Source organism: Gavia stellata, chromosome 1 (genome assembly GCF_030936135.1).
Source record: "Gavia stellata isolate bGavSte3 chromosome 1, bGavSte3.hap2, whole genome shotgun sequence".
In the NCBI taxonomy this organism is placed as follows: Eukaryota; Metazoa; Chordata; class Aves; order Gaviiformes; family Gaviidae; genus Gavia; species Gavia stellata.
Genome location: NC_082594.1, coordinates 28,599,884 through 28,616,023, shown reverse-complemented (window position 1 = coordinate 28,616,023; position 16,140 = coordinate 28,599,884). Strand labels below are relative to the sequence as shown.

The following is a 16,140-nucleotide window of genomic DNA, read 5'->3' as shown; positions in this document are numbered from 1 at the left end:
TTGCTGCTTAAGATTAGTGCATGATGTAAGGACGTCAGGATTACCTTCCGTGCAAAGTGGGAGATTTGGTATGGATTCTTCTATTGTTGATAATGGCAGCAAGAGTTCAGGATAAAAAATTTCAAGTACACCTAGAAGTATATAAACTCTTTACTCCCCATGAGTCACCATGATCTGCTGCTAACAAGGTGAAGTTTAAGGTTTTTTTGGGGTACTCTGGAGACTCTGGCTTGAATCCTGTGGTCTTGGAATCAAACCTCTGAGCTGTCGCTGGTGTAATTATATGGTAGCATCATTGGTTCATTGCTGCCTGACTCTTTTGTGTCTTCCTTCTTCTCGGGATTTTGTTTCCATTTTAGCAGCAAAATGATGATTGCAATTAAGCAGATGGCAAGGAAAATGGCAGCAGCTCCACCAACGATTGTGACTACGCTGACCCCTGCACTTTGGTTATTCAGTTCCCTGGGGAGAACGCCATTGACCACAACCTCCCTTTGAGGAACCTGTTTCTTGCTCGTGCGATCTAGTGCTACATGCTGAATGTTTGTTCCTCGGTTGTTTTCTACGCCAATGACTTTTGCAAGTTCTGGGTCCTGCTCAACTCCCCTCTTCTGACGTCTCTGTGTGGATGCTCCTGGGCTCCCACCACTAAAGAGCGAGTGGTACTGGTGCTCCACGCTTCTTTTGCCGATTCCGCGGTTAGCGTTCTCTTTTGAACGTACAGTGTAAATTGTGTGGACATACCACTCCCTACCCAAAGACACCTAGAAAGACACATTTTTTTTTTTTATTTAAACACATGCATACACAATCTGGACAGCACTATACACAGAGGAAATCAATCACTGTTCTGAACTGATTGCCTCGACAAGTCCTTTCAAAATCATGCACAGATAACCCCCCACTCTGTGCCAATGTGCACCAGAGGAGTCATGTTTTCTGCCAAAATTTGATGAGGGGGTAATCTCCATTCCTCTCCATGGCCAGACTCTACGGCTATCAGGTGCAGATGAAGCAGCCTAGCCTTGGCATTTTTTTGGTACTGTTTGTACCAATGGCCATACAAAGAATCTTAGCTGTAGACAGGCTGCAGAAGAGGACCTTCCAGGCCCAACCTGCCAGCTGACAAAGCCCTGGCTGTGGTTCTATTTCCATCTTAACATAAGAAAACAATTTTTTACTGTGAGGATGGTTGAACATTGGAACAGGGAGGCTGTGGAGTCTCCATCCTTGGAGATATTCAAAATCCAACTGGACACGGTCCTGGGTAACCTGCTCTAGGTGACCCTGCTTTGAGCAGGGTGTTGGAACAGACAATCTCCAGAGGTCCCTGACAACCTCACCCATTCTGTGATTGCAAGACTCCCCGCAGTCTGCATGAGCTGATGCAGGGATCCTTGAATTTGTCTTGTCTTTTCTTAAATTTCGTCTCCCCAAGGTCCAGTAGGATTGTCTGAATACTGTCCTAAACCTACTGGCTGATAATTTCAGTGGTTGCAGCCAAGATCTGTTATTGTGAGAAATAGCTTATTTTTTATTTTATTCTTGTTTTTTGAAGTCTTTCTCGGGATATACTGCTGTTTCTTCATATTCTCATTCTTTTGATAGAATGAGGACCCAAAAACACTGCATGGATTCTTCATATAAAAAATGAGATTTCATTTTCATGGCGGCAGATTATGAAACCCTTTTTATACTGGTAAGTAGGCTGTTCTCTTAAATATTCCATTGCTTGCAATGGAACCTTTGATACTGAAGTGGCCAGGAGTAGGTTTAAAGTCTCCTCAATATTTTTTCTACTAATTTATACACTTGACTTTTGCATATAGTTTTGCAAATACTAAAGAGACAAATAATGAAAAGACAACTCCTGGCTGGGTTATAAGATCAAAGGGATGAACGCACACAGCTGAAGGATTGTATTTAATTAAGAAGTAGTTGCACCCTTTAATTGTCAATTTCTAGGCTTTCCAGCTTAGATGTTTCACAATGTGCAAGTTTGCAAGGGAAGAATTGCACAGAAAATGCTGAGTATCAACTAGATCTTGATGAAGTTCACTATAAATGCTTTTATTTTTTGCCTTTGACAAGTGAGATGGGAAGCAATAAAACAATGCTGTGTAACAAGAACTTACCAAGTTCTTAAAAGAAATGCATAAGAATAATTTGTATGATTTCTGATTAGACTGTGGAATTAAGCAAGAGAAAAGCATAGTATCCCCACAGAAATCTTTTAATAAGTGCTCCAAATTTTTTATCCAGAAATTTTTAAGCATTTACAATCCTGTTTGACTGTCATCAGAATAAATCTTTCTATTGGCTTCAATATGACTTACTGTTAACAACACTTCTTGTGCAAGTGTTTCTTTCTTGGTTCAGTACTCTTACTAATAAGCTACAGAAATCATACCTGAAATAGAGGAGTTGAGTCTACTTTAAATCCATCAGAGCCTGGCTGTTTAACTAACGGAATTGCTTCAGGATCATCTATTGCAAGTTTTGCATTAAAAAGCACATTTCCAAAGCTTGTGTCTTGTGTCTCGGGCTGAGCTTTGTCCTACATGGTCATGGACGGAAGAAAAAAGTTTGTAAAACACAGATTAATCTCCTCTAGGAAAAACAATTCTAATATTTATATGCAATGTATAAATTGTGTGATTTACACATGCTATTTTATGCAATCCAGTGTAATATCAAGAGAAAAGACATGAGAAGCAGTTGTGGTCACATCTGACTTGTACTGACTTCTATTTAATCTCTTGCCTGAAGACTGTTGGTTGAAATACAAGAGGGAAACATTAGAGAACAATCATAGCTGCATTTCTAAAATAAAAGAGATACATAAATATGGCCTGAAATAAAAGTAAGAAGTCTGTTTCCCAGTTTAAAGAAGCTACTTTTCATTTCTACTAACAGGCATACATATAAATTAGTTTAGATAATTAGATAATCATCTTACTTAAAGTTAAGTCTCTAAAAGTTGGGCATCAGGTCTGTAGTCATCTAGGTTTACTCTATGATTATTTTCAGAAGGGAAATAATCTCAGATATTCTAAGCCATCTTCAGAGGTATCTCTCTTTCCGTATTGACTACAGAAGTAACTTTACATTATACACTAAATTTTGGATGGCTGAAGATGAAACAAATTCCAATCCTTAACTTGCTTGTTTCCTAAGACTCCCTGTATGGTCAATGGATATAGACAGTGCAGAGAAAAAGACTGTCTTGGGATTCTAACTTAGGTCAAGCTCTAAATGATGAGGGTCCCCAGCAAGATTAAGAATAGAACCAGGAGGGAGAAAGGTAAGATACTGCCTTCAACAGTTCATGTTAGCCTGGAGCTCAAGTCAAAAATTTGGTGCCGTCAAGAATACTTTAAAGAACAGTTGGTTTTGGATAAAAAAGAAGTTAGAAAAAAATAATATATATATGTGCATCCTCCCGTAATTAGAACACTTACCACAATCTTAAACCTGTACAGAAGGGATGGAGAATCAGCAAGGCACCCATACTCAGTGTTCGATGGATTATATTTGGGTACATATCCATCAGCTCCTGTGCATAGGAAAACCTTCTCGATGCTACAGTAGAAGGAATCACCCAAATTCTGCACTGGATCCACCATCACCCGACCATATATGATATCACCTGCAAGCAGTGCACACAGCTCACATCCTATTACACTGGAACATTCAGCACAGTACTAATGCTAAGTTAATAAGCCTAGTCAAGAAGCTTAGTGCAGTGTAATTTGACTATATCCAAAGACACCTGCTATCCAGCTTTCTCTGTAGGGGGTTGTCAAAGGTCGTGATCAGAGTGCACATTCTTCCACGCACTCTGGGCCACGTAATAGCAGGAGGAGGCCATTTGCTGTTGCTATAACCTGAACCAGTTCAGGGGCTGCCTTAGTTCTGGGCTATACTGGGCTCTTCAATCAAAAAGTGACTTAAAGAAACGTTATGTACTCCTCTGCACCAGAGCAGGGTCTAGGTTTTGGCCTCCTGACAATGCACTTTGTTGAAGAGATGTTCTTTTTTATGTCAGTAGAATCGTGTTCAGGCTGCATAAGAGTTTACTTATACTTGATCAGACTGGCATACTGTACAAGTGAAATGAACATTATGAAAAGTCACAGAGACATTTTCTGAGACTTGGCTCCCTACTGTGTAATTGCATTTCAGCTGTCTTATAATGTTTAAGTCAAGACATGTTTGCCAGGCCTGTACAAATAGCCTAGGCCATTGCTATGCAGGAAAGAAGTATGCTGTGTGCAGTGGTTAGATACATATGACAGAAAGTGGTTAGCAAGGCTGAGAATCTGGAGAAGGAAAGGAGAAATGTTGCGTTGCTTTTACAACAATTTGGAGCAACTGTAGACTTTGAGAGAGAGAGACCAGGTACCTGCTGTTCAAGAGACTGTGCAAATACATCACAAAAGACAGTCATGTATTCAAGGTGCTGACACTAATAAATAGGCAGAAGAGGCACACAGGGAAATCAGAGGAATGAAGTGACTGCTTAGATCCACTGACAGATGTATCAGCTGAATTAATCTTCCCACTCCCAGCCTACTGAGTGGAGAGCAGGGGAAAAGGAGAAAGCCTTGATGCTCTGCAAGCACTGTTCAGTGATAGCCAAAGCATTAGCATGTTATCAACACTGTTTTAGCCACAGATGCAAAGCACGGCACCGTAGTCGCTGCTATCAAGAAAGTTATCTCCATCCCAGCTGGACCCAGTACACTCATCCACAACAAAAACCTATGTAATATTCACTTATCAACTAGGAATGTTATTAATATCAGCCAATGTTTATAAAGTGCTCAGCTTATGAGAAATGTCACCAGTACTGTAACCCTCAGACATAACAGTTTCAGTGCAGATTGGCCAACAGCTCTGATGTAAACTGCCAGGTAGGAAAGGCAAATGCAAAAGAACACAAGCAGCAAGCCCAAATGCTTACTCCTATCTTGTTTTGACTGAAACAGGATCCTGATAGTGTGGAACACATATTAAATGTGCACGATCTGTGCACAATTATACCTTCTGAGAAAGCAACATCACTTTCTTGCCCAAAGCCCATTGAGCCATCAGATAGCCACAGTGTCTTTTTGGAGAGAAGGAACATCTGGGTGTTCAAACTGAACTCAGCAGCCACGGGGTCACTGACCTGAAACACAACACCATAAAGCTCTTCAACAAATATTCTTTAATGACTCTTAAAACACAGCATGTTTTTCTCCCAATGTACATTATTTATCAGCTCTGCACATCTACATGCAAATAACACAGTTTAACCAAAAAGATTTCTTTGTAGTAGATGTATTTTGTTATATATTTTACATGCATACTATATACATGCTATATAATTTTTTACATGCATACTATACATACGCTATATATTTTACATGCATGGGTTATCTGCCTCAGTGATATTTGATAGGATTCTAGGTTAGTTTCTTCCCACCACATTTTTCCAAATCCCAGCCAAGGAGGTGCCCAAGGCAACTTATGTGTGGGAGTAACATGAGGAAAATATTTCCCTCAATAACTTGTCTTCCTCTGACTCATGACAGCCTGTTTTCTCTATCCCATTTTCATTCTTACACCCAAGTCCCACCTTTGCTTCTGATCCTCTGCCAGTGATTTGAAAGTACACATTATTGAGGATTTATTTGCAAGTATCTGTTCTTCTGATGTGCTGCAGGGTATCAGATCATGCATGTGAATATGCACAAAACCATTTGAGCATCTTTTTATGCTTTTATCTTTATATATTTGACACAGTTATTTATGGTTCTTCCTTGATTACATTACAAGAATAAAATAAATCAATACTATCAGCAGCAGGTTCTCATTGGGCCATGTAACCTAAGTTAGAAGGCAAACTATACAGGGACATGGCATAACAAAAGGGAAAAAACCACAATGAACAGAAGAATTGGGGAGAGTTCAAAGTTCAAAAAGATGCAGTGTACCTGAGGAAACAATCTGGAAGATGCACACATTCAAAAAAAAAAAAAAACATAAAAGAACAAGAGGCCACTAAACAAATAAAAATTGCTAAAGTATATATGTATATTTATGTATATATATGTGTATGTGTGTGGAAATGAAGGAAAGAAAACAGAAAAGAAAACATTCTTGCTGGCTCATAGACAAGGGGCTGATGGAATGAGACATAACAAAATCAACAGAAACTACTGCTACAAGTTATACAGCTGACAAATTTATTCTTCTCCAAATCCCTTTTTCACAATAGAGTCCCAAAACTAGCAAAGCAACAGGACTTGGCAAGAAGAATGTATATTGAAATATTTTTATAAACCCACTGCTACTCTTCAGAAAGAGGAACCCTACTCCCATAGCATTTTCACAGAAATAATAATTCAAAAAATCATCTCCATTCTCTTTGGAATGCTTCCTTCTAAATGCCTGGGATTCAGGCTATTGGATTGCAGTCCCACAGCTTCAAATACCTGACTGACACAACTGGTTTCCAGCTGCGGTTCTGAAAGAGAATCAAGCATGGCCTCTTCCTGGGCAGAGTAAATGTCCACTGAATAGGAAACAAGAAGTGTGTATTCAGCTAAAGGCACTGGACTTCAGCCACACAATTTACAACAATGGTCAAAGCAATGGCCTGGGTAAATACTATCCATATAGCTGTGAATACATCTCTTAAGCATCCTATTTTAAGTTACTGGTTTTATTTCAGTTTTACATGTAAGTCTTAGTGCTGCCGGTGGCCGAACCATAGCTGTAACTTATGACAGCATTTTAAACGGAATTATTTTCAAGTGATTTAAGCATTTCAAACAAGAGTTCTTAGAAAAATAATCTGTGAGGATCTGCTGGGTGAGAAGAGTACTGTCAATTTATTCTGCCTATTTGCAATGCCCATCAACTCTGCATATGGATGATTTGGGGACAATGCAGATCACTCATGGACCAAAGCCCGTGGGATACTTGGTACATCAAGAACCAGAGAGCTCTTGAGACTGGTTCATTCCACGGCAGCAAGTAACCCGATCATGGAAGTCCTTCTGTCAGGAAATAGTCATGCACATTTGAAGAAAAGAGATGCTGAAAGGCCTGGGATAAAGCAGAGCTTGGAGGTTGAATGCTGTTCACGTACAGGAAATCCCAGAGTGAGATAGTTGTAATACAATACTCACTAGTGTTCCAGGCTACCTGATTCCCTCTTCAGGGGCCACAGAGAGAGGAAAAAGGAGATGGGCAGATACATGTTAAAGAAGGAAATGTTGAACCAAAATCTCCGGAGGGGAGACACCAAATTTATTGTCTTCTTGATGTTTGATTCTTAAAAGGTCCCCTCACTCATGAGCAGTGAAAACAATTGTGAAGGAAATTAGAACAAAAAGTTTCCAAGGAAATGAAAGCCTCATATTAAAAAGCCCAAGAAGATAATTCAGTACAACAGCTGGGGCACTAGACTAAGAATTGGGAGAAACAACTCCTGTCCCATCATTTCATCATTAGACTTTACAGGCAAAGTCATTCTGGTCCAGTTGCGACACTTGCACTCACTGACTTCATGGAATCATAGAAAGGTTTGGGTTGGAAGGGACCTTTAAAGATCATTTAGCTGAACCCCCCTGACATGGGCATGGACATCTTCCACTAGATCAGGCTGCTCAAAGCCCCATTCAACCTAACCATGAACACTTCCAGGGATGAGAGACCCACAACTTCTCTGGGCAATTTGCTCCACTGTCTTACCACCCTCATTCTAAAAAGTTTCTTCCTTATGTCCAATATAAATCTACCTCTTTTAGTTGCCCCTTGACCTGCCACTACAGGCCTTGGTGAAAAGTCTCTCTCCATCTTTCTTCTAAGCCCCCTTTATATATTGAGAAGCTGCAACAAGGTCTCCCTGGAGCCTTCCCTTCTTCAGGCTGAAGAACCCCAACTCTCTGAGCCTTTCCCCACAGGAGAGGTGTTCCAGTCCTCTGATCATTTTCATGGCCCTCCTCTGGACCTGCTCTAACAGGTCCATGTCTTTCTTGTACTGGGGACCCCAGAACTGGATTCAGTGGGCCTGTGAAAGGTATCAGGTATTTCCTAGTCTAAGGACCAGCATGACAGTCCGACCTTTCGTACTAACTTCTCTGTCTTTTGTTTCTTATATTTAAAACATGGATATTAATGCTCATTCAGTTTTGCAGAATGCCTAGAAATAAAGTGCTAGATACTGCCTAGAGAATTTGTGCTACTGTACTGCCGCTAACGGCTGCTTTTTTTGGGACCTGCTTTAAGTCCACAGTCTTTCAATCTATGATCAAAGGGAATAATATCATGGGCCACAGAATTTCCTGAATTCCTTTTACTATAAGTATCTCAAGAAAAAGACCTGGTCTTGTTTTGAAAATTGCTGGGGATGGGGGACTAACTGGCCACAGTCCTTGGTGATTATGACACCGTTGCAATTTTGCACCTTATCCCTATTTTGAATTGATGTACCTGAAACTTACATATACAGTGTTATTAAAGCATTATCTGACATAATGACCCCTATAGCAGCAATGTATTTTTTCCAAGGCTGTTCTTAGTCATAGTCATAGTTCTTAGTTCTTTAGTCATAGGCTTCTTCCAGGTAAGAGTTAGGTTTCTCCCCAAGCTACTTTGCCCATTTTTCAATGATGTTTGCAGGTCTTTTGAATTTTCTTTGAATTATCAACATCTTCTTGTTCATATGAGGACCAGACACAAGCTGTTGCTCAGCATTGCTGTGAATTGCTTTAGAGTCCTAGATTAGAAATGCCAGACTAAAGCCAAAGTGCTGAACTAGTATAAACTCCCCCTACCTCCCTCCATACAAACTTTTCAAAAAATGTTTTGCTGGGTTAACTCTGAGAAGGCAGGTTTCATGTCAGTTCATGTATCATCTCTTTGCTTCGCCAGGACTTAATGCCATATCAGGAATCATCTGTTCTCCCATAGCTGGCATAACACCAAATGAAAGCATAAAGACTGCATACATTTCCTTGTCTACTCTGGCTAATTCAACAGAAAAGTGATTGTGTATCCCTGACTGATCCAGATCGGATTTATACTGTAAGATGATTTAATAGCATACATCTATACTATTAATGAGCATGAAACCACAGCCACACTGTTCCAGTCTTAGTTGTATTGGCTCCAAATAACAGAAATGATAAAACTTCCTCCTTACACTTCCCAAGGTCATGCTAGCCCTTTTGATAACACTGTAAACCAGAAGTTTATGTTCTGTTAACTATCCAACATGACCCCCAGATATTTTTCAGTCAATGCTTTCTACAGCAGTCCATTGCTCCGTATTTTGTTCCCAGCTACAGAGCTTTACAGCTGGGCTTTGTAGAAGGTATGTTGTTTGCCTGTTCCCACATTACGATATGATCCATATTGCTGTGTGTGGGATTTGTCTCACTGACTCTCATGAGTCTTAAAGCTAAGCATTTTACCACTGTTGGCTATCTACGCTTCTATAGTCAGTGAAGGAAGTCCTACCTTAGGACTGAATGAATCTTCCTCTGGAGGTCCCACTTTTAATACCAGAGACCTAGCTCTGATCTTTCTGTCAGATGAAAACCTTCTAATAATAGTTTTATATTTTCCTAATTATCTGATAAAACTATTTCATACCAAAGACAACAGATAAGTAAAGAATTCCCAAAGGTTAGCTCATACCACAGTAGCTATCACCCAAACCAATGTCAATGAGCTTCCTACTGGCTATCAAAGGTTGGCCATGCATTGAGGACAAAAAAGCATTTGTGCTCCCAGTTGGGTAAAACTGGGTAAACAGCAGGAGAGGAGTATGTGCTGTCCCACCAATTTAGGAATTGGTTTGTTGATAAGCAAGTAAATTCAGTTTCTGGCATTATTATTACAAGACCAACAAAGGCAATCTGGGAATCAAAATAAAAAGGAAACATGATGAAGGTATCATTGGGGTGGTACCTGCTGGAATCGAATATCCAGATCAAATGTGATCGGCTCTCTAGGATTGCAGATCACTGGTAGGCTGTACTCCTGATGTGGAGCAGTGGAACAAGCTATCAGCTTCACGGTGTACACTCCAGAATAGTCTCGAACCTGAAGAAAGAGAGCGAGCTATTCCACCAACATCTTAACTAACAGGCTGAGGCAAGATAAAGCACAGTGAAGGCTGAGGTATTACCGCAAAATCTGAAACAAAGCTCCACTGCTGTACAGGCTGGTTGTATGTCGGCTCACTTCGGATGAGACTGAGGCTAAATGTCAGGCCCGGGTGATCAGCTGACATAACCATGGAAGTTAGAGATGAAGCTAGAAACATGCCAAGAGACAGATTTGTCACCTTTAGTGTTTCACTGCAAACTCTCAAAGCCTGAAAAAGATTCCCAATAATTCATAAACCATAACACCATGGTTGATGTGAATACCTTTACAGGGCAGTGGGTTTTATTAACCGAAACTAACAAAACCAATTACAGTCAATGCAGCTGGGCCCCTTGATTCTTGTTCAAGTGTCTATTAAACAGTTGCTTTTGGGCTACACAACCAGAACCGTATGAAGATTAAATTTAACAGACAGGCAAAACAGTGAGAGTGGAATGGCAAAGATCTATAATCCCTCCTGTTTTAAACTTGGAATGTCAGCCCAGGGAACACAAAATAATTTCTCTTAGCAGTGTAACTCTTTCGTCTCTGCCCAATACACAAAATTTAACACGCTAGAGGACAGCTGAGAAAAAGCTTCATAGAAGCACTATGTATGAAAGAGTTTTATAGGTTAATAAAACTGAGTTAAACTGAAAGAGATTTCTTAAAATGATTTTTTTCCCTTCTCATTATTGTTCAGCAGATTTAATTTAGTTAGATAATCTTTTCCAGGGCTGGCATTCATGCTCAGATTTATGCCTGTAGACAGACTGTTATACCTGTGATTATTCTGAATAAAGGCAGTGAGGTTTAAACAGATTAAATTGCAGGATCAGGTCCTTAGCAATGACTAATTGAATGGCAGTGAGAATGTTTTATTAACAGAGTGATACAATGCTCATACAAGACCTTTTCTTACTCTCTGAAAAATGTCTAAATAACCTAGAAAGGCTTCAAGTTAGAAAAGAAATTTTAATGCTAAGTTACTAGGGCAACATAAATAAATAGCTAATCATAACTTTTGGATTAAAAGCATGTATTTATAGATTCTTAGTGGACAGAATGGCTTAGATATTCATCTTTCATAAATCAGACTCTTGAACAAGTGGAACTATCTGCTTTCCATCAGATTCATGCATATTTCATTAAGTTTGACAATCTGAATATAGTCATCAGTGACAAGTAAAAAATCCCAAGTAGAGGAAAAAGCCTTATCTGGCACAGTACATAAAAAATTCAGCTATCAGTAGCACAAATAAGAAAAATGAATAGTATAAAATTTGGGAGGGGTGTCTTTGTGCAGATTAAGCTTACCGGGATGGGACATCACAAACAGACCATGAAACCGGGCTTCAGTCTTGAAGTTGACAACCAAGCGCCCCTCTTCACTAATACGCATGCTGGTTGGGTACAGGGAACCTGGCAGCAGAAGCCAATTCACAAGGTTTATTCCACTTGCAGATGACAAATAAATTGCATTCCTATGAAACACCAGTCCCACTCTTTTGTTTCTCCTTGTCATGTCAGCTGTTTGGGAGGGGTCCTGTTGCTACCTTTTGGGTTGACTCAAGATTCTTCTCAAACAAGAATTTACAGAGTGGGGCCTAGAATTTTCACAATGCTTCAGCTTTCCAAAGCACACACAGAACTTCCCTGCAAAGTCATGGTTTTACATATTATCATGGACCGACACAGCCTCTCTAGGTAGCCTGAGGAAAGTCCACAGCACAGTCTGTGCTTGAATTCAGGCAACAGCATGGTCAGCTGCCAGTGGCATCTGTAGAAGGAAGAATACCTTTGTTTTCACCAGGTATTCAAGCTGACTCCTACAAATGAAAGCTGCTTCAGAGATACTCTTCATCAGTGCCTCCCTATCCATTGCCCCAAGGCAGCACCCACAAGCATTTAGCTGTAGCAGTTGGTTGTGGCTTCCATAGCAATCTGTTTGTTGGTGCTTGAATCTGTGAAAGTCATTCTGACTGGCTTTGCATTACTATTTCTGGCATGAATCTGGCCCAAAACATGGGCCTAATGTTTCCTAATTTCAAGTTACAAGGTCTTGTTTATATGTCAGAAGTGGTTTATTGCTGTAGCTTGCAGCCAAGTCCGTTTTTCTCTAGAGTTCTGCAAAGCTGCAGAGTTCAGCCATTTCCTCCAGTGCTCTCTTACAGAGAGCCAGTGATGTGCCACCATTCTGCTTGCCAGGAGCAAGAAGGAAACAGGAATGTTCCTCCATGAATGTGTTGGAAACCTAACACACTCACCAATGTGAATGTATACCACCCATACAAAATCACTTGTACCAATTGTATTTATTGGTACGTTGGAAATATATATGTATGTATGAATTATGACTTTAGAAGACTGCTTTATAGTTTTATGTAAAATTTATGTAGAACAATTATATGTATCCAGAGGTATGCAAATAAATGGGAAACTAGTTAACTCCACCCTGCCCAGAAAAACAGCTGCTCATTGTGCAAGGCTGTGGAGTGAGAAAATACTGTGCAAATCAGATTGGGATATGTTGGGTGTCTACCCTCCACTACCTCACTGTGTTTACCATGTGTTTTGTGCTGGCTGTTTTCAAAGGGAGCTGCCAATGTTCAATGTCTCCAAAGACCTGGCCATCAGCTTGTTAAACAGAGAAATAAAAAACTAAAGCATCAAAGATAGGAAAATGGTGGCATAGATGTGCCACATAACTGCTGAGACTGAGGATTAGATCTGCTTGTTATTCGGTGACTAGTACATCATATGGTTTGTGGCATGCGGCTTATTCTTTAGGCATGGCATGACATGTGCTTCATTCTTCATGCACTGTAGATTCCCCTTGCCACTCCTCAGTTCCTGCTCTTAACACGAGGACAGAAATTGTGTAGCAATGACTTCTGTAGTTCATATACAGAGATTCCAGAAACAAAAAATGGTTTTATGTTCACTGGAGTCCTGAAATTGTGTAAGTGTACATACATAATTATAGCTGGTGCCTGTATTCTACCTTAGGCTGAGACAGATATGTAACACCTGAAGCTTAATGCTGGGAAAGACTAAGTAAATTTGCATAAATAGAACAAAGCAGTATATAGGTGTAACTAAACATTTTAGTCTTTCACAGGCATCTGCATGTCACTGATTTAAAAAAATAATTTAACTTTTTGCAAAGATAAATTCTGTAATGATAGAGTTTGATTTGTTGACTTATAGTCATAAACATTTATTGACAGTATCTATCACATTTAAAGAATGTTTTACAGTTCACTACTCTAACATACAGGACAGGCTATTATACCTATTATATATTTCTGTATCTTTTGAATGTGTCACAATTAGTGTTTTCAAAATATCAGAAGTTTCTGAAACTGTACATTTATGGCCAGAAAAAATGGTATCACAGAAAAGTTTCAATTATTTTTCATTGAAGTGCAAACATCTTGTGTGGTAACAGAATATGAATACATAGTGAACCTTGAGGTTCTGAGTAGAAAGCGCTAATTTTTGCATGTGTACTTCAAACATAACGAGACAGTTATCTTTCTTTGCAATTAAAGAACTGATGTCAACTTTACATGGTTTTCATGGAGCAGAGAACTTCGAGTGCTAGGAAATGACAGATCGTTTGCAACTGATAATAAATGATATACTATTGTCTTTTTAGTATTAGAATGATTGAAAAATGATCCTACTGTGTGCAAATCATAGTCTTAGTAAGAGAACATGAATTCGATGCAAAGAAATCCAACACCCACCTTGGAGCTCTGCTTCAGGTGGGCTACCGATCCCATCCTTCCACAGGATGGCAGTGTCATACACAAAAGTCAGCCGGAGCTCTGACTGTAGGTCGAAATGCTGCCAGCCTCCAACACCCACCGGAGAGTGGAAAACATATGAGACGTACAAGGGGACTCTCAGTGTGACATAGGACTGTACTAGGTTGAGAACCTATAAAAAGGAAAATTACTTATTTAGGTTAGTGGTCATGAAAGGCAGCATTGCACCGATAATCCTATTGCAAGAGAAAGAGAAGACAGAACTTGAAATAAATATTGTGACTGAATCAAATTCTCTCATTTTGCAAATTACAGATGAAGTGCAAGACATCACATGTCAATGGATTTCAGCTGAGCTTACATCCCTTCAAGTTCTATTTTTTGTTTTTCAAACTGAACATGTGTTCTGATAAAACATAAACCCCTCAATTTTGTTTAGGTTTTTAAGTACATAAAAAACATGGTTACAAATGAAGGTTTTAGAAATTTTTCAAATACCATTTTGCATTTGCTCTATCCTCACGCCTTAACCAACTCTTTTGCTCATATTCTTATGTTGCGATCCTGTAAGAAGCTCTTCTGGAAGACCCTGAATTTGCTTAGATGTCATTGCAAGACTGAGTCCTTGGACTGTACTTATTAATCTCTGGAATGATTTCTTCCTTTGTGTATGGATAGTAGCTAACATACTCTATGCAAAAATGTAAATCATACTGTTTATCACTGTCTGGAAGAACTAAAAATAGTATGCAAGTTGATACAGATTTAAAAGCAGACCCTTTAAGCATATATTGTACAAAACAATAGCACTGTATTTAATATTATCAGTCAGGGAACTACATATTCTCTCTACATATTTTGATGAAAAAAGGCAAGAAGTACAGTACCAGAAGTATGGTACCTGCCATCCCTTAAGACAGATCTTACATGATACATGGATCCAAACCTTTCTGAAGAGACTTTGTATTTATGCTTTGTTACAAATACCTTTTCATTTACATGTCTCTGATTAGAAATGTGCAATCCAGATCCTTTTAGAACATTCTGGATTTTCTTGGAAAGACGCAGAAGGAAATGCACTGAGATCATCTCCCAGTGGGAAACTTTTCAAAGGCATAAATGGTGTTGAACTCCCATTTACTTCCAAAAGAAATTGCATGGGTAAATTTGTACATCTAAACATTTTCCTGGAATGATTACCTTACACTTTTAAAGAGTGTTTTGCACTATTAAAAAACCCCCCAACATTCAACGAACTTTACAAGCTGTGTAAAAACCAAAATGTTTCTGGGTTCACCCAGTGGCATGCCAGGGGGCTGAACGTCCATTACCTTACAGCTGCTTTGCATTTCCAAATGCCAGACGAAACTTTTAGTGATACTATGAAACCAAAAATTTACTGCATGCACTGACTAAATACTCTGAACTAATTAAGGTGTTCATTATGGCAAACATTTGTACTTGCCACAACTCCCTTTTATACGTGACACTCCTTGATCTACACACTATGGTACCAAAACTATTTCCCCTTATATTGTTTGCACTGTTCCATAAAATGTGCTAGCATTTAGACAGTAGGCAGTCTGGAAACACACACAGTATCATGCAGTAAAGCAGCCTAGTAGATTACGCGAGATGTTACAGTTATAGATTATTTTATATTAATGCTTCTTTGTTGGTTTTACATAAACACAATCAAGAACAACTATTTGGAACAAAGGGTTTTCTTCTCTATATGTGTTGGATGACAAATTGAAGTTAGCCAAAATATTATTCTTTAGTCCTATTTAAGTTGCAAGTTTATTTGTGGGATACCTGCATGGATATCTGAGTGATTATTTCAGACATGGATTTGCTAAATTGTTCCAAATAACAACACAGAATTCTCACTTCTATCAAAAAAAATTTAGCTATGATGCAACTCTACAGTGCATCACGGTTTGCCTTTGATTCAGGAGTAACCTCAAACATTTATCATTTTCTGGAAGAGTATCAAGAACTGAATACATTTGGTAGCATAACAAATGTGTTACTATTTAAAAGTCATCCCAGACAAACTATGTTGGCTTTTCTCTGTGTGTTTTTGTTCTACATCTGCATGTTGTACAGTAAGAATTACACAATGAATTCAAAGATCTGAAATTCAGTTTGCTTATGAGGAAGAGACAAAGGTATGTGGAAGAAGATTTAATGTATGATGTCCATTATCCTCTTGAAA

General features: G+C 39.1%; 1 protein-coding gene across 1 annotated transcript in view; it reads right to left on the bottom strand.

Moving 5' to 3' along the window:
• Positions 1-235: 235 nt before the first annotated feature.
• The window catches only part of FREM2 (FRAS1 related extracellular matrix 2), a 137,907-nt gene continuing 122,002 nt past the window's right edge, over positions 236-16,140 (bottom strand). The window contains exons 17-24 of the mRNA XM_059819912.1: positions 13,902-14,094; positions 11,467-11,571; positions 10,190-10,317; positions 9,970-10,104; positions 5,047-5,173; positions 3,462-3,649; positions 2,411-2,557; positions 236-764 (exon numbers count right to left, since the gene is read on the bottom strand). Coding sequence (XP_059675895.1) covers positions 252-764; positions 2,411-2,557; positions 3,462-3,649; positions 5,047-5,173; positions 9,970-10,104; positions 10,190-10,317; positions 11,467-11,571; positions 13,902-14,094 — 1,536 coding nt within the window. The 3' untranslated portion in view covers positions 236-251. The remainder of the gene's footprint in view (positions 765-2,410; positions 2,558-3,461; positions 3,650-5,046; positions 5,174-9,969; positions 10,105-10,189; positions 10,318-11,466; positions 11,572-13,901; positions 14,095-16,140) is intronic.